Source organism: Heloderma suspectum, chromosome 1 (assembly GCF_057233095.1).
Source record: "Heloderma suspectum isolate Gila_16-S chromosome 1, 16-S_ref, whole genome shotgun sequence".
NCBI lineage: Eukaryota > Metazoa > Chordata > Lepidosauria > Squamata > Helodermatidae > Heloderma > Heloderma suspectum.
Window position 1 is genome coordinate 200109121 of NC_139458.1, and position 26493 is coordinate 200135613.

At 42.6% G+C, this 26493-nt stretch overlaps 2 protein-coding genes across 6 annotated transcripts in view; one reads left to right on the forward strand and one right to left on the reverse strand.

The window, feature by feature from the left end:
• Nucleotides 1-26493, forward strand: part of ANKAR (ankyrin and armadillo repeat containing) — a 55612-nt gene that overhangs the window by 28582 nt on the left and 537 nt on the right. For all 3 annotated transcript variants that reach the window (XM_084815794.1, XM_084815785.1, XM_084815801.1), the window contains exons 14-21: nucleotides 612-780; nucleotides 6880-7121; nucleotides 7370-7523; nucleotides 7978-8139; nucleotides 8994-9100; nucleotides 11875-11997; nucleotides 21584-21780; nucleotides 25487-25533. In XM_084815794.1, the coding sequence (XP_084671920.1) occupies nucleotides 612-780; nucleotides 6880-7121; nucleotides 7370-7523; nucleotides 7978-8139; nucleotides 8994-9100; nucleotides 11875-11997; nucleotides 21584-21780; nucleotides 25487-25533 (1201 nt within the window). The remainder of the gene's footprint in view (nucleotides 1-611; nucleotides 781-6879; nucleotides 7122-7369; nucleotides 7524-7977; nucleotides 8140-8993; nucleotides 9101-11874; nucleotides 11998-21583; nucleotides 21781-25486; nucleotides 25534-26493) is intronic.
• The window catches only part of OSGEPL1 (O-sialoglycoprotein endopeptidase like 1), a 47671-nt gene continuing 27045 nt past the window's right edge, over nucleotides 5868-26493 (reverse strand). Inside the window, exons 9-10 of one of the 3 annotated variants that reach the window (XR_014785168.1) lie at nucleotides 13554-13700; nucleotides 8111-8163 (exon numbers count right to left, since the gene is read on the reverse strand). Coding sequence is in view for 1 of the 3 variants with exons in the window: in XM_084815985.1 (XP_084672111.1) it covers nucleotides 13649-13700 (52 nt within the window). In the remaining 2 variants the exon portion in view is untranslated. Of the gene's footprint in view, nucleotides 8164-8199; nucleotides 13701-26493 lie in introns of those variants that run through there. The other 2 variants (XR_014785170.1, XM_084815985.1) reach the window with 2 other exon arrangements.

Sequence of the window (26493 nt, forward strand, 5' to 3'; positions counted from 1 at the left end):
TCTGTTTTCAAATATACACTTGCTCAAGTGCACATTAACTAAGTGCGCACTTGCGCAAATCCCCCCCAAAAGTAAAATAAAACTGGTTCACAGAACCTGTACAACTCAGAAAAAGCCAGTCTGTTGTGGAATCCATATGTCAGATTCATAGAAATCTGAACTCATTGGAATCTGTTGTGATTTCTCCGGCAGCCTTAACCAAAATTATAGTTTAGAGCCAAAGTATTTATTTGGGAGAATCCCCAAGCAGAGTTCTGCTCAGAATGCTCCTGCTGGTAGGAAATAGGGAGAGCCGATCTTTGCTGATTTTCCTCTCCCTCTGCAGCCCAATGCTACCTTCCCCACTGTTCCAGAGTGTCCCCCAATCCTCGAGAGCAGATTTGGGGGAGGGATATAGAGGACTGCAGTGGGAGGAGGGAATCAGTGAAGATCACATCCTCCCCCATTCAGCCAGCAGGAAATCTCCGCTGGATCAAAAGCCTCTGCTGATAGAAGAAACGTGTCAGTCCACAGGAAGCTTTTGCTGACTCCAACTCACTGGCAACTATTTGTCACTTCATGTGTTGCTATTTTTTCATTGCTACTCATAGATGTATATTTTCTTTCCACAGGGTGGCATTCCTGCTCTGGTTAATCTGTTGCAATATGACATAGAAGAACTACTAGTGAATGTAATAAATTGCATCCGAGTATTATGCATTAACAACAGTGATAATCAGCTGAAAGTGAAAGAAAGTATGGGCGTTGAACCTATCATTCAATTCTTACATTCAGAGTCAGGTAAACAAAATCGACAAAAAATAGGGGCATTTACTGAATCCCATTGGCTTTTCATGAACTTATAATAGAGCATGGTGACTTGAATACATATTATGCTTATTTTGTGGAGATCCATTTTGTACAGTTCATTGAACTGAGTTAACATGGCTACATGTTGTACTATCCTGGGGGGGAATTTCCACAGCAACGAGTTTAGTTTGCTCTCCACTTTGCTGCGGTTTTTACTGGAGTTGAATCTGCTCCATCTGGGGATACATGGGGCTTGAAAGCCTGGATTATCCCAAAGCTAACCTGGGGCTCTCAACAGGTCACACAGCAGTTTACTGCAAATTGTTTGGGTGGCTACTGGGAGGAGTCTCATCCACATCATCACTTAGAGAGCCTATTCCCTCCCTCCCACTCTCACCTTGTTCCGCCCTTTCTGCTTTCTTTGGCCAGTGTGTGTTAGCATCTGCCTCCGCAACCTATGCCCAATTCCCCCTAATTTTTTTATCTGTACTCTAAAACCACAGTACCACATTAGCAGCTACTCGTGAACAAATGTGCTATTTCTCTATAGCGCTATTTCACAATAGTGCTGTAGGGAGATAGTGACATAGGAGGTGTAGGTATTACTGGACAAATGCGCGATAGTGCTATAGTGAGATAGGAGATATAGCTGTTGCTAGACAAATGCGCTATTTCACTATTGCACGATAGGGGTAGCTTTTAAATGCACAACTGCAGATTCCACAGTAACTACCCCTGGAACTGCGATCTGGCTGAGTACATATATATGTATTCCTTACCCCATGGTGCTTTTAGCAGTGTAAACCTTAGCCCCTGACGGAGTATTGACTTTGAATGTCCAAGATTGACAGAGTTTACAGGCGGCTGTGGCTGGTGAACCTGGAGCACTTACTTCGAGTTTCTGATGTAGCGCTAATGCATTATTTCTCTTTAATCCATTACTTAAAAAAAAAAGTTAGAGGCTGCCCAGAGCACATCTATACTTTGTAGGCATGGTGTGTTGCCCCAGCCATGGGCTTTGAACTCTTAGGTTAGAGGTGCCAAGATAGTGATAAATCAGATCCTTAGGTTTACTGACAAGGAGTACTTTAATGAGTAACTTACAGCACACAGGTGTACCCAGTGGTTGGATCAGACAGCTTCTCAGAACCAAGAGCCATCGGGTACAATGGGTTTTATACAATACATGTTAGCAATAAGTCAGCATAACAGCAGCAAGCACCCCTAGTGTTCATTCCCAGAATAAACTAACACCACTAGGTTCTCAGCCTGGCTACCTGTATCTCAGCATAAACACATAGTTTCACTTCCCAGGCACAGCCTGATAAGGCCTTTTAGCATTCATTAGTATGGAATGTGCTGTGGCTGTTATCGGCCTTCTGACTCATCTGCACATGCTCAGAGGCTTACTAACAAGGGAATTGCACCAATAATGAACTTAAGCAAGCATTATGGATTTCTAGGACCCTCTAACACTATAAATGGCTTGGCTACACTCCTGGGGCCAATACAGATGGCCACCAGAGTTTAATGTTTAGCCTTGAGAAGAGAAGACTGAGGGGAGATATGATAATGCACTTCAAGTACTTGAAACGTTGTCACAGAGAGGAAGGCCAGGATCTCTTCTTGATCAGTAAATGCCATGAGGCAGCTCAGAACTCTGACAGCCAGATGCGAAATGATGGAAACATGGGGAACCACAGGCGAGGAAAACACTGAGGAAACACCCCTTGACCAGGGTCAGTGAGGTCACAGCCAAGTGAAAGACACACCCCTGGGCAGGACTATCATGCCGGAGTAAATGCGGAGGGTTGGTGCACAGCATAACAGAAGTGTAGACAAGCTGAATTAAGGGAAACAGTCAGACTAAAAGTAGTCTCAGACAAACTGGTTTTTCGGTGTGAAACTCTGGGGTGGCTGCAGGATGGCCATGATGTCATGTGCCCCAAATGACCTCCAAATGCAGCAACCTTGCAGTACGTTGTTCATGGAGACACCCCCCTGGTTTGAATCAAGCAGTAGCACTGAGCATTTTGCAGCACTGAGAGGGCCTTGCTCCACCCAGTGCAATTCCCCAGAATTCTGGCATATTTGGGAGAAGCCATCCCTTTTAGTATTTCCAACTGATACATGTAGATATATATATAATTATAAACAATCATAAAGACAGTCAGAGGGGCATATAGAGCCATCTGAATAATAGAACAGTAACACACACTAGTTATTGGTAATGGTATAATGTTAAATTGCTACGGTCAAAGCCCAAAAGAGTCACACAGCAACTAACCATTTGGTAAGCTACAATGTTTGTGGGGGGCGAACTTTTACAGGTTAAGTCCAACATCGCACTAGTGGACATCCACTAGTACAATGGGACTTTCTCCTCCTCTCTTCTCCCCTGAAGCCCTCTGACACCACTGGACCTAAACCCACTACTTTTTCTTTGCAGCGCAACTCATATATAGGTAGATGACATTTTCCTTTTGTATTGTTGACCTGACAACTATTTTATATTACACTGTAATATTTTATATTAAAATTAATTCAGTCTGGGTTCTAAAATTGTCATTTAAAACTATAATTTAAAAGAATGACAGATGTTCCATCTGTTTTTTATTCCTGAGTTTCAGTGGTTTGCACATATGCTTTATCCTAACATCTCTATGAGAAAATAGCCATAACTAGGCTGTTTTAAAGGAGTCAACGTTGCTTAAAATTCTATTCTTATGATGGAAAATACATCTAGCATGGTGGTGTGGGAATGAGTCTGCGTCACTGGTGTTGTATGAACCCCCCACTTTCCAGTCCGGGGGGGTGGTTAGCAGAGGGGCCGTTTGTGCCGCTCACGGCCCCTCGAAATCTTCTGGAGTGGCTCTGCGTCCAGGGAATTTCGTGGGGCAGCACTCTGGCTCTCTATACCAGGCAATACGGTAATGGCAGCTGCCATTACCCTATGTCATCGTTCCTCTTCCACGCACCGGCTGGCAAAGGCCAGCACGGGGAAGAGGGGCCTCGGTGCAGCCCCCCCCCAGCGCTCTCACCCTGTCCTTCTCAGAGCGAGAGTGCTGGGGGGTGCTGCTGTCGCCGTCCCTCTTCTGCATGCCAGCTGTCAAATGCCAGCACAGGGAAGGGGGGCCTTGGTTCAGGCCCCCCCCCCCAGCGCTCTTGCCTGGTCTAGGGACCAGGCAATACACTAACGACAGCTGCCATTTGCCTATCGTTGGAAGAAATACAGATGCAAATGGCGTACTGTATGCCGTTAGTGGCTGTAGAGCACCGTGTGGCTGTAAAGCACCTAAATGGCTGCAATTAGGTCAAAGTCAGGGCTTTACGGCAGCAAGTATCATCCAATACATTATTTACATCTGTATTTCTCCCAGCGATAGGCTAATGGCAGCTGCCATTAGCCTATTGCCTGGTCTAGGGAGCTGGGGAGCCGCTCTGCATGAAATCCACGTGGAGCCATGAAATCCATGTGGATTCCGGAGTCTGTGGAGGATTTCACTGCCATCCCTATGCATTACTGACTGGGTTCGCATGATCACAGAGGGGGAAATAAGCCATGGTAGCTTATTTTCCCCTCTGTGTGTGGTGGTCACATGCTGGGGAGATGAGCATAATTACCCTTGGCAGTGCAGCTTGTCCTGTCGTGCAGACCCAGTGACAGCGGATTGTTGCTGTGGTAACAAGCCACCCAGAACCCATGGGCTGTTGTAGGGTTCTGCGTGGCTTGTTACCCATGGCAACAAGCCATCCTTGCCGGGTTCACACAACAAGCCACACTGCCAAGGATAATTATGCTAATCCCCGTGGCATGTGACCAGCACATGTGTAGGGGGAAATAAGCCACCATGGCTCATTTCCCCCTCCATGATTGTGCAAACTGGCCCGCTGATTCCTCTCCTCCCATGGAATGCTGATTCTTCCTCCCTTCACCACTGCAGGAAGGCAAGTCTGATGTCCTGCACACAGTGGAGTGGATGTGGTGCACTTTTTCCTGAACCTTTTTGGGAGGGGCAAACCATCTGGCAGTTTAGATGCACCACCCTCCAAAAAGAGTCCAGGAAAAAGTAGCTGAAATCTAAGATATGACAGGTTGTAGTGATAGCCAGAGAGCCCGTATCTCTTTCAGAAGTCAGGGAAAAGTGATGCCTAGGCAGCAAGCTTGTGTTAAACTCAGGCATAGACAATCAATTTGCTGAATTGGTTTAGTCTTGCTTAACTAACATTGCCTTAATCTAATCATAGAATCATTGGCTTGGATCCTAAGTTTTCGCTTCATGAATGGAAGAAGATTCCATTCATGGAAGGAGTTTTGCACTCACAGAAGGGGTCCTCGTGGATGGGTGAGTGCAACTCTCCTTCTGTGAATGAAGTTTGTTCCATTAATGGAGCAAAAGGTGAGGATCCAAACCACAGAGTTGGGGGGGGGGGGTTTGTAGGCCATCCAGTCCAACCCCCTGCTTGATGCAGGAAATCCAGAACTAGAGCAATGGTAGTATCAATACTAGGCTGGTTTGGATGTAATACTAGGCCAGGGTGAAGAACTTCTTTCAGCCCAAGGGACAAGTTCCATTTCAAAGAAGCTCTTGGGGGCCGCATTCCAGAGGTGGGCGCAGCAAATGAGGGGGGGCCAAAATACCAGCATAATTTAGCTTAAAGCTCTTCCTGCTAGTAGCTAAGGCTTAGGAGGGGAATTTCAGCCTTTCAGAATGGGGAAAAACCTGCACAAAAGCCAAGAAACTACCAATCAGTGGTTGGAGGAAAGGGGGTGGGGCCAGGGAAATAGGGCATGACCTTCCAACAGCCGTATAGGGACCCCCAGAGGGCCAGATTTGGCCCCCCCAGGCCTGAGGTTCTGCACCCCTGAGCTAGACCATAGCTTAACTGTATGAGAACCCAACTCAGCAAGCTTTGAGCTTGTGTGTTTTCCCTATCCCATGTCCTCCTCTGGCATGGCTAGAGAAGCTTTCATTTCTATTTTAGATTAACTGAAGCTTGTTGTGTCATCAGAACATAAACAAATTGTGGTTACACTTAATTGTGGTTAGTTGAAACAAACCAACTTCAAACCATAGTTTTTGAAGCTGACTGGTTTCAACTAACCAGAGTTAAGATTAACCACAATTTAGGGCTCGGACAACATGCTAAACTGTGATTAATCTAAAACAGAAGCTTCTGATCTTCTCATGACTGCACTGGAGAAGGAGGAATTAATTATTGCAGGATACCAAAATGTAGTGATAGATCCTTTATTAGACAAATACAAAGGTTGTAACATCATTCCTAAGATATGTAGAAAATTGGTATATTTAAGTATTAGAAAATAGAGGATGTGTAGAAATTTTAAAACCCAGGATCTATAGATTATACCTATTACTCACATAATCACAATTCTTATTGTAGGATAGATTATGGATTTATTTTTCCATATATTTTGGGGAGGATTTTTTGTGGATAATGGGAACATAGGCCTTTCAGATCATGACCTTGTTACTCTGGCATGGTATAAAGTGCAGATCTGGGATAATGGAATAATGTGGTATTTAAATGCTCTTTTCTTACACATTAAGATCAGATGAAGGAAATAAATTATTGTTTTCAAAACTATATAGTACAGTAGCAAATGACAAGTATCAACGACACTAGGCTGGTTTGGATGTAACACTAGGCCAGGGGTGCAGAACCTCTTTCAGCCCAGGGGCTGAATTCCATTTCGGAGAAGCTCTCAGGGGCCACATTCCAGTGGTGGGTTGGGCAAGAGGGACAGGGCCAAAATACCCTCATAATTTACCTTAAAGCTCTGACACACTGAGAAGATTAGATGAAGGAAATATATGATTATTTTCAAAACCATATAGGCATAGGAGCAAACAATTATTATACATTTAAGGCTGCCTTTAGGGGGTCATTGATCACCTTAGCAACCTGTAAATAATATGATACAAAAAGAAGTCATATAGTTATTCTTAAAACAATTACACATTTAATTAAAACAAATTTGTAGATAAAACGGAAAGTAGATACTGATGATGATAATGATGAAGAATGTGACTGGCTTTTATTAGTTTAATACTTTTCTGCCTAAAGATGTGTTACTGGCAGTAGCTTCAGCAGCAATTGCAGAACTTGCTCGTGGGAATATGGAGATGCAGAATGCCATTGTTGAGGCACAAGTCATTGGTCCTCTAGTTGAACTTCTCAGAGGAAGGAAAATCAGTGTCCAGGTTAAAGGAGCAATGGCGATTGAGGCACTCTGCCAAAGGAACACTTACATCCAGATGAGATTTCTAGCCAAGTCTGTGACAAAATTCCTTTTAAAGCTCCTGAAGGCAAGTATTTGACTCATCTTCTCTTGGATGTGTGAAACATTTATATAATAATGGAGTAGGCTGTTACTTGGCATCACTGGAGGACTTCATAGCTTGATCCTAAGCATGTTTACTGAGAAGCAAATCCTATGGAATTCCAGCGTACTCACTCACTAATAGGGATGCTTTGGATTGCAGCCTCACTTTTATTGCTTGGACATGTGCACTTTGAGATACAGTCAGGAAACATTTTTTTGTCCAATCTGCAGGCTTTTCACCTGAAAGTTAAGGAACAGGGTGCCGTGACTCTCTGGGCCTTGGCAGGGCAAACCCTGAAGCAGCAAAAATTCATGGCAGAACAGATTGGATACAACCTTATTATAGATATGCTTCTGTCACCCTCTGATAGAATGCAGTGTGTTGGTAAGTAACTTTTTAAAAAAAATGATACTACAAGCCAGTGGTAGCTCCAGGTTTTGGAGGGCTCTTGGGTAAGACACTCCCAATGGGCTCCCTCCCTCAGTGAGTCTACCTTCTCACCACCATGGTTACCAACTGCTATTGCGCCTCATCCTTTTTTTTGTCATTGCTATCTCTTACTTGCTGCCAGACTGAGATGTAATGAACAAATAGGCAGTAGCATCTTCTCTCTCTCCTTCTGGGCCAGAGCAAGGGGAAGGTGAACAAGCAGGTTGCGATGGTGAAGAGGAGGAACAACTCGGGGGGGGGGGCTCTTGTCATTGGGCCCCTGCTGGGGTGTGGGCCCTCAGCAGCTGTCTGATCTACAGCTGGCGCCAGCCCTGTTAGAAACGAAAAAACAAAACTACAAACCCTGATGGTTCTTAAAACACATGTATTACTTTGGTTGTTTTGGAAGGGGGTGAAGCCGTCATCGCTCTTAGCAAGGACAGTGAAATTCACCAGAATCAAATATGTGAAGGGAACGGAATTGCCCCTTTGGTCCGGCTGTTAAGGAGTGGAAGGATAGCAGAGGGCACGCTCCTCAGTGTCATCAAAGCCTTGGGGACCATGTGTGTCGGTTTGTAGTCTCTTTTCTGCTGCCCTGTGGTTAAAAAAATGGAAAGGGGTCTGAGGAAGAACAATGCAAGAATGTTGGAACCAATATTGTTAAAATATATCATGCATTTGCATGATAGAGAGTTAGTCCATTTCCATTAACAAATGCCCCACTGGGATGACTTGTCAAAAAACATTCTTGTCCCTAGAATAGGCCTACACAATTTGTAATCCACAAAGTCAAACACAGCCCACTAGGTACTCAATAAACCTCTTATTTTTGCTAACTACATTACCTGGTATTGCAAGTACCAAAGGGCTGTGTTGGTCAAGAACCTGGCAGGCCATCAATTGTGGCTACTGAGCTGCATTTGGCCCAGTAAAAGATGCAGAAGTAAGATTATATTTAGCTCCAATGATAGCATGAATGTTAATGTCCATCTGGAATTGGCATTAACCAATTCCTTGGAGATTGTAAGACACAAGTAAAGCAGGTGTAGAGAATTTTGGCAACCATTGCTTGGAATCTGTAGCACAGGGGGAGGCAACCTTTTGGGCACATCTAGAAATTTGAGAAACTGTCCTAGACACAACCACAACATAGCTGCCATGGGTGGGCATAGCTAGTCCAAAAGGACAAGTAACCTGCTACGGGGCATTCATGGGAAATTAAGATGGCAGCCAATTCCACAGGGATTTATGACAACCTACCCTACATTAGTGGTAGTAGTTCAAACCATATACTTGTCTAATAGTAAAGAACACAGAATAGTTACTGTTAGGCAGTTTGTTCGTGCTAACTTTACGTTTCTGGTGTTGTTCTTTTGTTTATATTCCTTACGTGTGGCTCCCTGCCTGACTTGTTGGACCTTACAGGTGAAGCTAGTATAAGCAATCCTGTCAGTCAAGAGAATGTAGTGGATGAAGGGGCCTTGCCGATACTCGTTCATTTACTTAAAACTCATAGTTCTCTTCAAGTAAAGGTAGGTTTTAAGGGTTATCCTTACAGACCTAAAACACTTCTTGGATAGGCTTCAGTAGTTCTTTTAATTCAACACATAATATAAAAAGAAAGCGTCTTTGCATTATGCTAAAGAAGCTAGCTACTGATAAATAGCCAGCCAAATTTGGAAACTGACAGTTAATTGCTGAGAATCATATGATGGCATTCATGAAAGCAATGTGCTAGAATAAGAACGTAAGAAGAGCCATGCTAGATCAGACCCAGGGTCCATCTAGTCCAGCATTCTGTTCACACTGTAGCCAACCAGTTGCACACAGGAAACCCACAAACAGGACATGAGTGCAACAGCACCATCAGTGCCCATGTTCCCCAGCAACTAGTGTACATAGGCATACTGCCCTTGTTACCTGAGGTAGCAAATAGCCATCAGGACTAGTAGCCATTGATAGCTTTATCTTCCATGAATTTGTCCATGTTATGGACAAATGTACAGACAAAAGAATAATGTTATTATTCCAGTTCCCAAAGAATGGAACTACGTGTTATGTCAGACAGGAGGCTGCCAGCAAAAACAACATCCCCACATCTAGCTCTCCCCCGATACCATGGAATGAAATTCACCACATGATGCAACACCCCTGGCAGCAGCAGCCAACTGTGTGGAGCAGAGGTGGGAAGCTCACATTATGATGATACCTTGTTATGTGTGGAATTACAGTACAGGTTACCGGGAAAGAGAGAATTAGACCCTGGGATGCTGTTTTGGACAGCAACCCCATAATTGACCCTGAGATGCTGTTTTGGACAGCAACCCCCCCCCCCCATAACTGTCAAAATGATTAGTTCCACCCTAAGTAAGTGCTTTCTAAAAAAGGAGTATAATCTCTCTTGAATCTGGGATATTTTGATACTGGGTCTATTTGTTTGGTATGGAATGCACAGCCATATTAAAAAGTAGAGAAATATGGAGTGGTCTTGTAGTACACATGTGTGTTAGGGATGTAGCAGAGACATGCATGCCCATCTTCCTTGCCCTCTCCACCAGTTGATTGGGACAGAGGGACCTGAACGTTAATATTGGGATTGGGAACAGCCCACTCAAAGTAGAGGTTCTAAGGGGGTGTAGTCCAGTAGTTACAGTGGTTATATTCTCCTTGGATATTTTAACTTGCATCTTTGAAAACGTAATAAAACCTTAAGCTTTTAAATTAGCCTGATATATGACTGATGATGCACCATAGGAATATAGGAAGCTTCCATATACTGAGTTAGACCATTGGGTCCATCCAGCCTAGTACTGCTGACACAGACTGACAGCAGTGCTCTCCAGGGTTTCAGGGAGGAGTTTTTCCAGCCCTACCTGGAGATGCCGGTGATCGAACCTGGGACCTTCTGCATGCCAAGCAGGGGCTCTGCCATTGAGCTACAGAAGTGGGGAAACACTTAAGTCTAGAGGCAGGATGCTGTTGAACAGCCGCTACCCTGGTTCTTCTTGGGTGAATATGCCTGCAATACCAGGATAACATGATCAGTTTCACATTCTGATGCTATAGTCAATTAGTTAAGTACTATTGAAAGAGCCATCAGAGTTGGGCTGCAAATCACATCATTTAACCAAACTCCTATTAAATATACATGCTTTTTATCCATCCCATTTCAGGCTGTTTTCTGCTATTAATAATACAGCACATGTTATCTGCAAAATGCAATGCCAGCCACCTTGAACTTAAAAAAAAAAAAATGAAATGTTTTGTATTTGTTTTCACAATTACCATAATGAGAGAACATAGGAAGTTGCCTTACAATAAATCAGCCCATTGTTCCATCTAACTCAATATTGTCTACTCTGAGCTGACTGGTGGTAGCTCTCCCAGCCCTACCTGGAGATGTCAGGGTTTAAACCTGGAACCTTCGGCATACAAATCATGTGCTCTACCACTAAGCTATGCTCCATCCCTGAGTGACTTCCCAAGGACACTCAAAGTGTCAGTGGCAAAGGTGGAACTTGAATGAAGGTCACACAGATCCATGTCCAGCTCTCCAGCCACTGGATTCCACTGGCTGTTTTCTACAAATAACTTGGGTAACTTTTTTCATACGTTTGATTTTAGCATGTATTTATAGGTATTCGACTGAACAACAACAACAAATAGTTTGAATCCCATTCTGAGCTTTAGTAAGAATAGGAGTCATGTTGTTCAGTTCCAAGCAGTAGTGATACAAAAATGCTGGAAAAATGCCTTGCCACTTTTCTACATGAGGCTGTTAACTGGCTCTATCTGCTTTGGTTTTCATTGCAGAATTGGGATCCAAGCACTAAACAAGAGTGTTTTCTTTCCTGCTTTTCTATTACATAACTGCTAGGTGGCAGTGTGGTATAGGGGAATAGCGCAAATATACACGTGAAAAAGTGTTTTCTTTCGCTTTTACAATTAAATACTGCATTTTCCCTGCTCTAAAAAAACTCGCTGAAAGTGCTGTTTAGACACAGAAGCAAAATTGGAGGGTCACGTTATCATCTAAAGAACCCATAAACAATTGTGAGTAGGGGATGAGGAGCGCACAATAAATGCCTAATGTAGAAAAGTCATGTACACTCGGGGGAGGGGGGGACATTATTAGATGCCTGCCCTATGCAAAGAAGCATATATTTCAAAGGTGCCAGCATCAGTTTTCCTGAAGCTAGGGCAAGTTGCCACCTGAAACTTTTTTCAGCCCCCTGTGATATATTATATTTAAGATACATTTTCTCTTACTTTTTACATTTGTTTTTCTATCCAACCAAACATTTAGGTTGAAGTTGCATTTTCTTTGGCTTGCATTGTTTTAAGGAACAGTAATCTGCAGAATGTGCTACAAGAGAAGGAAGGTTTTAGTTATTCTGATGTCCTTGAACTTCTTTACTCATCAGATAAGGTACTGGCTTCAATAGAGTACATAATAGTGCCAATTTATGAGAATGTATATGATATTTTCTATATATTTCTTCTGGGCATTCAAAAATGAATGCCAATGCCCTGTTAGAGGAGCAAATCCTGTCCCCAACACTTCTTCCTTTATTTCAGTGGAGGAATCAAAGCTATGTGCACATGCCTTTCCATGTATTGATCTGCTCCCACCATTAGAATGAAAGGGATAGTGCACAAATACAAGAGATTCAGGTGTACCTCTGAGCCCACAGAGCAGACATTTACAACACAGCATAAGAAAAGCTTGCAGAGTTGTTCTGATATTCGGTCTAGCCCAATATTCTGTAAATCGCTCAAAGGTAGACACAAGCAGTTTGTTCAACGCTCAGGGCCGCCTAAGAATAATTTTATGGAGGGTCAATGACAAACACCCCCACTACAGGGAAGTGCCTCAAAGGACCTATATTGCCCACTTCTGTGTCATGATAAATGGCACTTGCAAGTGCCATTCATTATTCACATTTGTTTAATATCAGTAGAACAACCAGCCTGTAAAGGAGCCCTTTCACATGCGCGTTTGCCGACCCGAGTCTCAGAACTATTAGTCACACCCTGAAGGACCCTTCAGCCTGATCTACTGGTTTGCCTGCAGAGCAATCCTGTCACAAGGGTTCCACCATTCAGTTTAGTGGAAGAGGCAACTCTGCTCATGCAAAGAACTGCATGCACAGAGCTATCTTCTTTATTGACATGAATCATGAAATTCATCATTGTCTCTGGGATTCTGCATTAGAATAATCATATCTAAGTTATAATAATTGTTAAAATTGTTTTTGCGCTCTCTCTCTCTCTCTCAATCTCTCTCTCTCTCTCTTTCTGTCACCTTGCCCTGCCAATTCATTAACACTTGAGAGTAGGTTATACACACTCTGTTTGGATCTCTCACTCCTGACTAGGTCTTATTTTCATTTGTGCTCTCATAGTAATGTTTTTCATTTCTTGCCCTTTTGGTCCCATCTTGTAAAAAATATTGCCTCTCCCTTTTCTCTGTATCTGCACATGTACAGAAGCTCATGCCACAATAAATGTGTTAAGTCTTTAAGGTGCTACAAGGCTCTTCTGTTCTTATTGCAACACTGCTACCCCTCTGGAATTAAATACTATAGATGGTGTATGTGTCTAAATACATACATTAAAAAACATTTGCGTTTATATTTAACTGTCAAGAAGATTTACATGTTTCTCTGTTCAAAGGATATCCGTTTACGGGCAGGATATGCTATAGCCCTTTTTGGTTATAATAATCCCAGCCAGCAGTTATTGATTTTAGAGACCGGACCAATTTCACTGTCTGTATTTGAACCTTTTCTGCTATCAGATATAGAAACGGATAAAGCAACAGCTGCTTTTCAGGTACAAAATCAGGGAGTACACTTATAGGCCTGTAAGGGACTCTTAGAAGTTATACAGAAGGAGCCAAGGACCTGTTCAAGAAATTATGCATGCCGAAGATCATTTGAGGCAGGTTTCAACAATAACCTCCTATGCTGCATTGCAAAATACCTTTGAAGCCAAGAGGAGGCATAGAAATACTTTATGATATGGCCCAAGGACCAGCTGGGTGAGAACAAGCCCTTGACCTAATTGAAAGTAGTTCTTTAGATTCCAGCCGTCTTTGTGTGTTGTTGTTTCCTTGCTACCATTTTCAGCCTAGAACAGAAGAGCAGAACACTTTAATGAATGCCCCACCACCAGGCCCTCCATGGGCTGGGTGATGTCAATTAGTGTGGTCATGGCCACTGACATCATCACCCCACCCATTTCAACGTTCTCCATGCGGAGAAAGGCACAGAGAAATGGGTTTGGACAGTGCTGGGAGAAGCAGCCAAGTCCCTGGTTTGCATGGCACCCAATGTTCCTATGGGGACACTGGGCACCATGCAAAGCAACCTGGCCAACACTGGGAAGAGTGGCTGCATCCCTGGCTTCATGCAGGACCTGGTATCCCTATTGCAATGCCACCTGAAGCAACTCAACTGCTGCTATTATCTCCCAATAGCGAGATAGTGATGCACCATGGAATCCTAGCTGTCATCTCTGATCTCAGATTAGAGATGATCGCGAGGATCCCCCTTGGAGGAACCCCTGGAGGCTCTGTGGGCTGGAGGAATGATGGGATTTAAACTTGTTTCAATGCGATCCTATGCATGTCTACACAGAAGTAAGCTCGACTGCATTCAATGGGGCTTACTCCCAGGTAAGTCTGTATAGGATAGCACCATAAATAAACACCAAAATAAATGCCCCTACAAGCCAACACACTGAGCTCCATGCAAAGAACCTCTGCTCCAGCTTCTGATGTGATGAAGTAAAGACACCTTAATTCTTGCCTATTTCCCACAAGCATTGTGTGACCGGGAGAACTGGTCTAGTCCAATGGTTTAGTACCAGGACCAAAATGGTTAGACTACCATATTGTAGGAAATATGCAAATGCAAAATACAGGAGGCCTAATTAATACGCTGTACCCAAATGTATCTTTGATTTCAGATCGTTGTACTAGCCAGAATTATAGTTGATACAGACCAAGTTAGTTTGTCTGCAAAAGGAGTTTCTATTTTGGTTGACCTGTTGTGTTCAGAAAAGCCAGCCACTCTTGTACTAACAGGTAACAAGTTCTGTAAAGCAGAAGATGTAGTTTCTTCAATGCAACATGTTTATAAAATATTAACATATTGAACATTCTTAACATAATAGGACATGATTATTGATATGTCATGTCTAGGGCAGGTGTGAGGAACCTTAGGCCCAGGGATCCCAGTTCTGCCTTCTGGGGTTCCCCAGATGGCCACGCCCCCTTTCCCCCAACCACGGATGGTTTGCTGGTTTCCCGGCTTTTGCACCGTTTCCCCCCCGCATTCTAAAAGGTTGACATGCCTTCTGAAGGCCAAGTTACAGGCAGTTAAGAACTTTCAGCTACAATACACTGGTACTATTTGTATTTTGGCTTCACCCCTGTTGCTGTTGGCCCTACCCCCTTCGCTTTTATAATAGGAGAAAAGAAAGAAAGAATTGGATAAATTATTGGCTCTAGTTGGGGGACAATCCATAGAGAGACTGGGCCCTAATCCATTGAAAGTTAGTTGTGACTCAGTCCCATAGAAAACAATGTGACATGAATCATTGTGACATGAATCTTTCACGGCACAACCCTGTGCATGTTTAGACAGAAAAAAGCCCTACAACTCCCAGCATTCCCAAGCCAGCATGGTGGGCTGGGGAATGTTGGGAGTTGCAGGGCTTTTTTCTCTCTAAACATGCATAGGATTGTGTCCTAAGGTGCCACAAGACTCTGTTGTTCTTGCTGCAACAGACTAACATGGCTGCCTCTGGGAAATAAGTTAAAAATAGTTTTCTTTCATAAAAGAGAATTTGCAGGGGGGAAAGATTCAGTCTAATTACCCCATTACAAAAAATCCTTATGGCCACTGAAGTTGTACTGCTCCACTGCTCACAAAAGATTCCCAATTTACTGTTAAGGAGGGGGCAGTTTTCACTAACACAGGGTTGGGAGCATCTGCCCCCTGAAATCAGTAAAAATAATAACATTTTCTGGAAAAAAAAATTGCATCCCTAGCAGCTATGGAGTGCCCAAAGAGTCAAAATTAGTTTGCAGAGAAGCTCATTTTTCCCTTTTGCTGCTCCCTACCCTCTACAGCCACCATTAAAATACATGCACGCGTACACACATACACACTTATTTTTTAAATTTGGTTTAATTTTTTTTGGCACTTTCTGAAGTTGCCTTCCCCAGACTAAGGGATGAGAGTACTGAGCTTCTCACTTCATGTAAACGAACAGGGAGATCTGTTTGCGCATGGGAGCACACATTGGGCTTGTAGCTGAAGCTACATGTGCCAAAATATACCAAAAGTACAAAAGCAGAGATGATGAAAACTGTGGCTATAAAACCCCCATTGCCTTATGAAAAGGTTTCAGAAACAACACCTGAGTGATGGATAGATTGGGCATTGTAGCTGTACTGATTTTTTCTGTGCATGATTTTAGCACAATTCAGTATTATGTTTAATTTAAAATCTATTTCTTTGTAGGAAAATTATTGGCTAGTTTGGCTCACACAAGAGCAGGTATTCCAGAAGCAATTACAAGCCTGGGAACTGTCCAGCGTCTTTGTTATCATTTATATGCAAAGGAAGAAGAGGTAGATATTTTTAATTCTGCATTTTTTCCCCTTTTGGTCAATTCAGTCTACTTTTCTAATGCAATTGGCTAGGAAAATTTTTATGCAGCCATTGTTGCACTCAGTACGTAAAAGCAGTATTAACAGTATGGCCATATAGATCCTCTAGCAGTCTTAAAACAAGATCACACCCTTTAAGCCTGCACTGATTAATAAAAAATAACAGCCATCCACTAGTTTTTCATTATGCATGTTAGAGTCCATCCTTCACTAATATGCCTCCGTTAGAATAATAAAGAAGGGGAATCCACATGTTTAGCCACTCTTTAATGATTCTGAGTGTGATTACATGACATGAAAAATGCTAAGGAGTGATGAATTAATATAAAAATATAGAAAGGAAAATAAGCCACTGTAGTTTATTTTTCTGCCCCGCATGTGCTGGCCGTGCGCCGTGTTATTACCATAATTACTCTTGCTGGGTGCAGTTGTCCAAACCTGGCAAGGGTGCGTGGTGGGGCTGGGTTATAAGCTATCCTGCAACCCTAGAACGAGCCATAGTTTCCCTGGTGGTTTGTAAATCCAGAGGCCATGCACCCTCGCCAGGTTTGGACGACAGGACAAGCTGCGACCGGCAAGGGTAATTATGGTAATGACGTTGCGTGTGACCGGTGTACGCGGGGCAGGAAAATAAGCTATGGTGGCTTATTTTCCTTCCTTGATCCTACGAACCTGGTCATTGAACAGATGAATCTAGTTCCTGTTAACTGTGCTTGGCTGTAATGGAAACTTTCCACTGAGCACATGGCACTCTTTTTCTGCAGGGCTTCCCCTTTCCCTTCAAAGATAGAGGGAGGTTTTTATGTGCAAAGATATATGGATATGTGCACCCCTGCGTTTGAAAAGAATGGAGAAGCACACTTGTGTCTACAATGCAGTACCCTCTGGGACTTGATGTCATCCACATTGAGTTCAATATGTTAGTGACTGAAGCATATTTTGGAATGTAATCTTCAGATGTCAAAACACAAGGCTTTCTTCCGTGGATGGATGGGCTCCTTCTGTTTGCGGAAGGTTTCTGATCCAGTGGAGTGTTTCCGCTGACAGAATGGGAGAGGAGGTGATCTTTGTTGATCCCCCCTCCCACAGTAGTTTCCTATCCCTCCACTGAAAATCTGCTCTGAAGGATTGGGGGACCCTCTGAAATCATGGGGAAGGTGGTGCTGGGGGCTTCAGAGGGAGCGGGGGGATCAGCAAAGACTGCCTTCCCACTCCATTCCACCAGCAGGAGCATTCTGAGGCTGTTCTGCTCAGGGGATGTTCCTGCTGTTGGAAAAGGAGCTGGATCCAACCCACTAATCCCCATCCAGCAGAGGTGTGATCCATGTCTGTACCAATACCGGGTGCTGCACACAGTTCCCCTTTCTGAATTACCCTCCAAGGAGGATGAACGCTTAGAGCTTTTACCAGATTAATCCTCAGAAAGAGCGCACACAGTCTTTCCATTGTTTGCTAGCATTGGACAAATGACAACAATAATCACCTGTTCTGGGGGCAGGGCTGAGACCAGGCAGAGATTTCCACCACCCTTCAGAATTATTGTGTGCTAACCCCACAGCTGTATGCAAAGATCACTGGGGCAGAGTCAGTTTACCCATTTTTAAAATTTGAAATCAGCATCAGTTTTTAATTGTAAGGAAGCAAAGCTAACTTGGATCTTAGCAAAGAAAATGTTAAAAATTATGATGATAGTTATATTTTCATTGTAAAGTTGAATTTACAGATACAACCTCATGCTCTACTGACAATACATCATCCTGTGTGACACAAGACCTGTGTGATTACTTAGTAGAATAACAACTTGTGCTTATGACACTGAAGGAACACTTAATTGGACTGGGTATTAGTATTGCATCATTCTGTGGCTCTGGAAAGAGGACTTGGCTACTATAACAAATATAGTGTGGATTTTAATCACTGTGCTAGTCTTTTCCACAAGCTTTGGTTGTTAATACTATCCAGAAGGAGCAACTTACTGGCTGCTGATCCATTGAAGAATTACTTGACTAGAATCTAGGAGCAGAAATGACTCAATAGCCCAATTTACATTTTTATGTACAGCAGCACTGTCTGTGTGTACACCTCTGCACACACAAAATCTGTGTCAAACATGATCTCATGTCAAACAGAAGACTGGTGCTGTGAAAGCTGACTTTTCCAATTATATGTTAGGTCGTGCAAGTATAGACCTGATCTAATAGGAATTACTGCATACACAATCTTGTTAGTTATCTTACGTTACACTTTATTTCTATGCCGCCTTACAGCCAAAAGGCCCCCAAAGCATCTCACAAAAAATATACAGATACAATATTCAAACAATACACTAAATACAAGCGTAAAGCAGAAATATCACAAGAACTATTGAAAACTGAAACAACAACAACCCTGAAGCCCAAACACACCTCCTCCCTGTCCAAAAGCAAAAACCCATCAGCAAAAATGCCAGGATGGCTGGAATTATCCCTGGCTCCTTATACGGTTTTGCAGGCAGGGGAATAGAAAAGAGCAGATGAGAGAAAAAGATGTCTTGGTTGGACCGGTGTCTCTTCCCTGAAGCACTGCCTCCCAAGCTGCAGCTGCAGCCTTGCTTATCAGGACCCCAGGTGTGGTGGGAAGCAGGTGGAATAGCTCACCCTTGATGGAACAGCATGTCAGCATCTGAGATTTTTCACCCCATGCAGCATCTTTTTGCTCATGCAGGACCTGCACAAGGAAGCCTGTTTCTACATGTGGATCACCTTCACTGACTGGATACAAATCAGACCAAATAATTTATGGAGTTTAATTATACTATCTACAAGGACTCATCTCTCTTGTTTTCTGATTTAATCTGATCAGTTATATATTTCAGAATACCTAAACGGCAATAGAACTGATGTATATCTGAAAATAACGGGAATCAAAAAATTAAACCATCACAAATTTCTTAATTTTTTAAATTAAGAATTGAAAAAATACAAAGCTCCGGGACTTGATGACCTGACTGGGGATTTTTATAAAACCTTTTCGGACAGTATTACCCCACATTTACTTACACTCTTCAATGATATTCTCTGTGTGTGTGGGTGTGTGTGGGGGTATTTATTTTGTCTTCATTCATTTATAGTATTTTTATGCCACTCTCCAGCCAAAAGGTCTCCCAGAGCAGTTTACACATAATTAATTAAACATGCAGGCTTACAATCTAAAAAGACAGGTCACACAAGGAAAAAGGAAAGGGGAGCGAAGACGGAATAGTGGTTTCTAAGCTGGGCAAGGATTCCAAATGGCATCTAGACTGAACATAAAGATGTAAATGGAGAAATTGCTAATCCTATTAGGATTATTACAGTTCAGTCACATCCCATGTTCATTTTGCCCCTAGATGCTCATAAGGCCTTTGATGGGCTGGAACGGTTGTTTTTGGTGATGGTTTTGGAGAAGATGCACATAGGGCAATACTTTATGTATGCTATCTCACAAGCATCTGGGGCAATGATTAGGGCTCCTCCTTGCGTACCCCATTCACTTATACAGAGACACCAAGCAGGGTTGTCCTTTATCCCCGGTCCTTTTCATATTGCCATTGGAACCTCTGGCGAATGCCACAAATGATCATCCTGTTGTCAAACGAATGGAGTCCAAAACATAATCAATACGTTTGCTCATGTTACTACACCGCTTTGTCCAATCCTGTTGCAATCTCAGCACTTCAGAAGATGATAAACAAATGCAGCAGTGTAACTGGTTTCCAAATTATACTTAGTCTAAATCTAAATCTCTCTGTTTAAATGCCCCTCAAGCTGAGCAGTTCAAGCTATAAATATTAACAGGTATTCCTGTAACATCAAATAGCATAAATTATTTAGGAATCCAAATCCCTAGATAGCCAAGAAGCTTGCTAAAAATAAATCTCACCCTAATAATACATAAAATGGATCAAAAGACCATTCTCTTGGCTAGGAAGAACAGCTATAATAAAAATGCTCAGATATTAAGATAATCAGTCTCCTGATGCTCCCTTTCAGATGCCTCACAGTCAGAGGTGAAGTGGGCAATTTCCAGGGAGAGGGCATTTTGGCTGTGGCACCCCTGGAGCTCCTTTCCCAGAGAAACTTGCCTGGCACCTACATCATTATCCTTTAGGCTAAAGATAGGGAACCACCATCCCACAGGCTGAATTCAGACTGCCAGACTCTGCCATGCAGCCTGCAGAGGCCTTGAGCAAGCCCCCTGGCCAGCTCTATCTCCCCTTTGCCTTCCTCAGGAATCAGCTGCTCCCTCAAGGAGCAGCTCCTCAGGACACCATCGGAGTCCTCTGTGTATGAGTGCATGTGTGTGCATACATGCATATTATTAATTAATGTCTATATCACCCAATAGCCGATGCTCTCTGGGCAGTTCACAATAATTCACAAAAAATACAAATCCACGACCTTATAAACCAACATTATAATATTACATGGTCTAAAAATTTCAAAGTACAAAATTTAAAACAATTAAGAGAGCAATGCTATGGTCAGTAGAACTGTCTAGGCATCCATGGGATTTTTCATTTTCTGGAAACTGAGCTCCCTGCCCCTCCCCCGCCCCTTTGTAGCCGGCGCAGTTCTTTCTGCGCAGCCGCCGCACTTGTAAACAGAGGGCAGAGAGGGCAAAAAGGGGGCAGCCCTGGAGTGGGGAGAAGGTGGAAGCCACTTATACAGCTTCCTATCTGGTCTCCAGGCCCCTTCCCGCCCTGAAAACTTGCGTCTAGCCACCAATGAAGGGCAGGCAGAGCGCAGAGGAGAGGATACCCCGCATGCTCCGTCCAGCCTGCATTGGATAGGCGTCAGCCTCCAAGTTTGGAGGCTGACGTCTATCTCGATGGGAGGCTATCTGTTTAGCCTTAAACAGATAAAAACAGTTTCAGTACACAATTTCAGTAACAGACCTGTTCAAGACAGCTGACATGAGTGCTCCACCACATATCATTAAATGCCATTAAATATTTGGGAGTAGATATGGGGATGCCTATGTGTTTGTCTATGTCTGTGGAGGATACCAGGCAGCAAGGGCATTGGGGCACATGCCCACTTTGGGCTGTGGCCCTGGCCACTGCTGGCTTGCTTGTCTGAAGCCAAATTGGCTCTTGGGCCAAAATAGGTTCCTCACCCCTGCTTTAGGCCACAAGAAAAAACATTAATTTTTTCTCAGGCCTTTCTTGTATTTTTCGTTGTCTCCCAAGTAATTTATGGCTTTTTTAGTGGTGAATCATCCTGGATTAATTTTGCTGGGTGGTATATACCTTTTCTAAAGAAATAAAAGTAATAACATAAGTTACCCGAGTGTGGGCTTCCTTCTCTTTCAGGTCCGTACAGCTATGGCAAGTGCTCTGGGATATCTAACATTTAACCGAACTGCATACCGCCATCTATTGGTACAATGTAGGAATAAGCCCAAGTTGTTTAAGAGGCTAATAAAGAATCTTAGCAAAGATGCAAGAATAAGTGCAGACTTTGTGAAAGAATTTAAGAGACAAAAAAAAGTTGGGCTGCCATCTCTCAGGTAATATTAACAATCCTTTGGAGAGTTTTATGGGTGTTTTTGCCTCTCATTTTTGTAAAACTGAAAATCTCACAGATTTTTATTCAATAGTATGGACCCCATGCAAATATTGGCAAAACCCCTTTTAAAAATTCCCCCCAAATGTACACATCATTTTGGGAAGTTTAAAAAACTCCAAAATCTGAAAGTTTGTGTTAAGTTATATTGTGCACTTAATCCAAAATGAAATTTTGTTGAATATTCATTCCCCCAAAGTCCCCAAATTGAGGAGGATATTTCAGCCAATTTGGGAAAGTCTTCTTTGAGATTCATTTTAATTTGGTTTAATTCAGCAATGTGAGATTTGGTGAAAGTGTTGAAGAGCAACAATTTTCAGATATGGAGAGAACTATACCCCATGAAACTAAAGCATTTGAATTTTTATAGATGAAATATTAATGTGCCAGACTATAATTTTTCTAGCTTTTGTGAAACACAGTTATAATTTAGCAATACCATTGGTGTGTGTGTGTGTGTGTGTGTGTGTGTAACCATGTATATATAGGTTTTCTTCTTTTTCTCCTCAGGCTAAAAATTGATGTCTACATCCTTAATACATTTCCCAGTGAAACCCAATTTAAATAAACTGACCTTTTGTCATCACAATTGTTTAGAAATCAGAGGATACATTTATTTTAAAATAATGCTCTGAATGTAATTTTTTGCATGCCTTTAGCCTGAATATAGATCCTTTATTATCATCAAGACCTGTCATTATATGTCACTACTAAGATAGACTCAGCCCATCACAGAGACTCTGGAGGGCAGAGTTTGGGCTAGTTCTGATATATTTTACACATAATTGTCCCTGCTACATATGATACATTATATGTCAAGTCTTTGCAAATGCTAAACGTCTACTTGTCTGACATTTGCAAAGATCTCTGGACATATAATGTATCATCAAATTAAGCCTAGTAAGGCATCAACATAAGCTCCCTACTTATAACAACATAAGCATTCCTTACTCGGTGTCATGCAGGGTAATTGAGGCATCTGGGCACTCCAAATTGGCATGAAAACCTGTTATCATAATCTTGGAGTGGGTGTGGGCATCTGGGAGGGGCCAACTGTGATTAGGAGCAAGACATGCTGAGAAAACACAAGGAATCTTATGGCACCTTAAAAAGTAAATACTGTTGCATAATCTTTCGTGGCCAAAAGCCCAGTTTGTCAAATGTAACTGATTAAGAGGACTCTAGACTCCGGGAGAGAGCGGAGGACAGGAAGGCCTGACGTGCTATGGTCCATGGGGTCACGAAGAGTCGGACATGACTGAACGACTGAACAACAACAGACCGCAAAAGCTTATCCAGTGATAAAAGTTGAATGTGTTAGTCTTTAAGGTGCCACGGGATTTGGTTGTTTTTGCTACACCAGACTAACCTGGCTACCCTTCTAGAACAAACGCACTGAACATGCAAATGACACATTCTTCTAAAGGCATCCCATTTTCATGAAACCATCATGTCACCTGAAAACACAGCTATACAAAGACTGGCTATGTATGAAGCTCTTAAAAGGATATAAAAACATAACAAGATTTACTGTAAGGACAAATAGCAAAATTAAACAACAGATTAATAATAGCCGTGTCACATTGATAATACAGTCCCAGTGGTGTAGTGGTAAATTTTGAAGTGCAGGCACTCACCATGGCAGCCCCCATAATCAAGGAGAGTTGAAAAATGCAGGCAGCTGTATTGAGCCATATCACAAACCAGTTCTAGCAGTGTTCTAGCAGTGTTCATCTCAACCAGGAGCAGGTATTTTGTAAAGCAAATGAGTCTTCATTGCCCATTCAAGACCAAGACACCCCAAAATATTTTACAGTAGGGAATAATATGTTGTTACAGGGAAAATACACCCACCCAACCCCAGCTACTGTGAGGATTGCAGCTACGTTCAGAGGGGATAGGGAAGTCTGAGTGGTGTGGCAAATCCCTGCTAATAAAAGTGCCAGTGCTGCATCCCTGTGAGCCCAGGCTCCACTACACCACTTACAGTCCATCAAAAAGAAATCCATGACCATAATCTTGCTAAGGAAGTTCAAGGAATGGCAATGATGAGTTAAACAGAAAGTTGCATCAAAGACAACACTTTTGCTCCTTATGATAACTGCCAACTGTAATACCATACTCAACTCTGCTCCAATCATAGTTGTGGTAGGCAGTGATACACAGCAAATTCCTTCACTCTTGTGATATAAATATCCAGGTTCAGTGAATGGATTCGCTTTCTGCTGACCTATTTCAACTCCTTGGGGCTTCTTCACGCAGAGCTTTTATCCTGCTATTGAGATTGGTTACTCACAGAAATTTGCAGGTCCTTTAGATGACGTTGTCAACCTCCTGCACTAAAGGACCTTTGTCCCATTTTTTTAAAAGATCAGAGTTCACGAGCTATCAAATTACCATGCTTGAGTTCAGCTTGAGTTCCCTCCTGAAGAGGAAAAGCCGCAATAAGAGGAGCTAGACCACAGCGCCATCTAGCAGCTGTATAATGAAACATATGGAAGACTCAGATAAGGGGGAAAAGGAGGAGGAAACGGGGGAGGAAGGGCGTGTAAAGGGTGTCAGTTGTGATCCTGCATTTAAAATAGAAGCAGAAAGCCCCATTTGAAATGCAGGATTTTAGGCTGGTGTAGAGATGCTCTAAGAGCTGTTTGAGAGTTGTCATGTACCTCTTTAAGAGAGAAAGTGGGGATGAAATTTTTTTAAATAAACTAAAACTTTACCGAAAAGCTGTAGTTTTTTTTGTTGTATAGCATTTTGCTCAAATCCAATCATGTAAGGTTATGGGAGGTTCAGTCTTGTCAACTGTCCCTTAGTGAGGGCAGCGTGTGAAAGAGCCTAAAATCTGCAGTCAGGTTTGTTGCTAAGAATTTGAGTTCACCTTTAAATTTAATGAGAATTCAGTTCTGGAAGAGTAGCCATCTACTACAGCAAAAAAAGAGAGCCCTGAGGGATCTTAAAGACTAACATATATATCGAGGCTGGGCTCTCCAACATGATGCCCACAGTCACCTTTCTTTGCGTCCACTAACCTCCTGCCCTTCCTGGTTTTTATTTTATTTAATTTTATTTCTTAAGACTTAAAAAAATAAAAGAAAAATTATCTGGGAAGCTGGCATGCTGCAAAGCAAAATACTGCCCTCCAGCACCATCTTTATTTGGGTTCAAACGTTTCAGAGCTCAGACCCCACCTTTGCCTTGTGCAAGTTACTTGGGCAAGTAACTTTTCTTTTAGTCTCACCACTTTGTCTTCTGGGAAATAAGTGTTTTGTGACCTGTAGGCATTTTGTGAATGGGCAAGCCACCCCATGGCAGCCATTTTGTGAGAGCACCCACAACCCTCTCAAAATTCCAAATGTGCCACCAACCCAGAAACGTTGGGGACCCGTGAGGCATGATCATCAGATATATGAAGTAGTAAACAATGAAGATGCTTAAGGGAAATTAGCTTTGAATTCAGAAACCATTTAGGAAACATAGGAAGGTACACTGTGTTTAATTGATAAATTGCAAAAAGTAAGGTTACCAGAATCCTCAAACAAATTTCTTCTAGAATAGTCATATTAACTTTGATGAAAACACTCCAAAGCACTGCATCTTAACTGTTCTTAAGACTGCAGCCTTATTTCTTAACGTTTGCTTTTTCATTTCAGTTTGGAGATAAATGGAGGACCACCTGCAGTTCCTGTACATGTACGAGGTACTTCATGACTAATATTTATGGCTAGACATCTCAAAGTCAGCTGTGCCCTTCTAGCTGCTCAGCTGCACAGTATACCATATTTATGACACATTCTGATGAATCAAAAGAACACTCAAGTACATACTTGAGTGCCGAGGAAGTTAAGCATGCTTAAATCTCATTGGCCTCAATCCAGATATATATGCATAGCAGTGGGCTGCACACATGTACCTTCAAGATACTCACTATCTGACCAAACAGATGAAACAAATGATTGATCATCTGACAGGGACTGGGCAAACTGGCTGGAATCCAGAGAACTGGCTGGCCAATTTTGCCATCCAGCAGCAATTCCTCGTGTTTCACAGGTGGCTGCTCTGGGAGGCTGCCATTGGAAGGATGGATTGAAATATCCCTGTGTGGATCCAAGCCACTGTGAATCAGGAGCACAGCTCCTGGTTCAGCAGGGGTTCCAAATCTAGATCTGCTTCTGTGCATATGCTTCACCCTCTGTTGCTGACAGCAACGGAAATCAGCAGACCATTTCTGCACAACAAAGTAGCTCCAGTGATTTCAACAGCTTAACTTTCTACAAACAGGAAGCAATCTATTAAGAATTCTCACTCATATCAAGCGGGCTTTTGGAGGAGTAGTGTTCTTGGACTGCATCTAAATCGAAACACTTATACTCAGCATTACATTACAGTCATTTTCACATATTCAAATGGTAGATTTTGAACACCTCTCCAGAAGAGGATTCTGTAGAGGGATTTCAGAGAATTGTTCTAAGTGCAGTTTCATCTTGTGCATTTATAAGCTATAAGGTTTAATGTTGTCATTACATAAATAAGCCACGATCCCGAGAACCTTAGAACTAGTTCTGAGCCCAAGCAGATATTAGACTTATTTTTCTTGAACAGCAGCCCACCATGTCACATGGCAAAGTGAGGGGACTTTCAGAAGCAGTTTCTATATGGC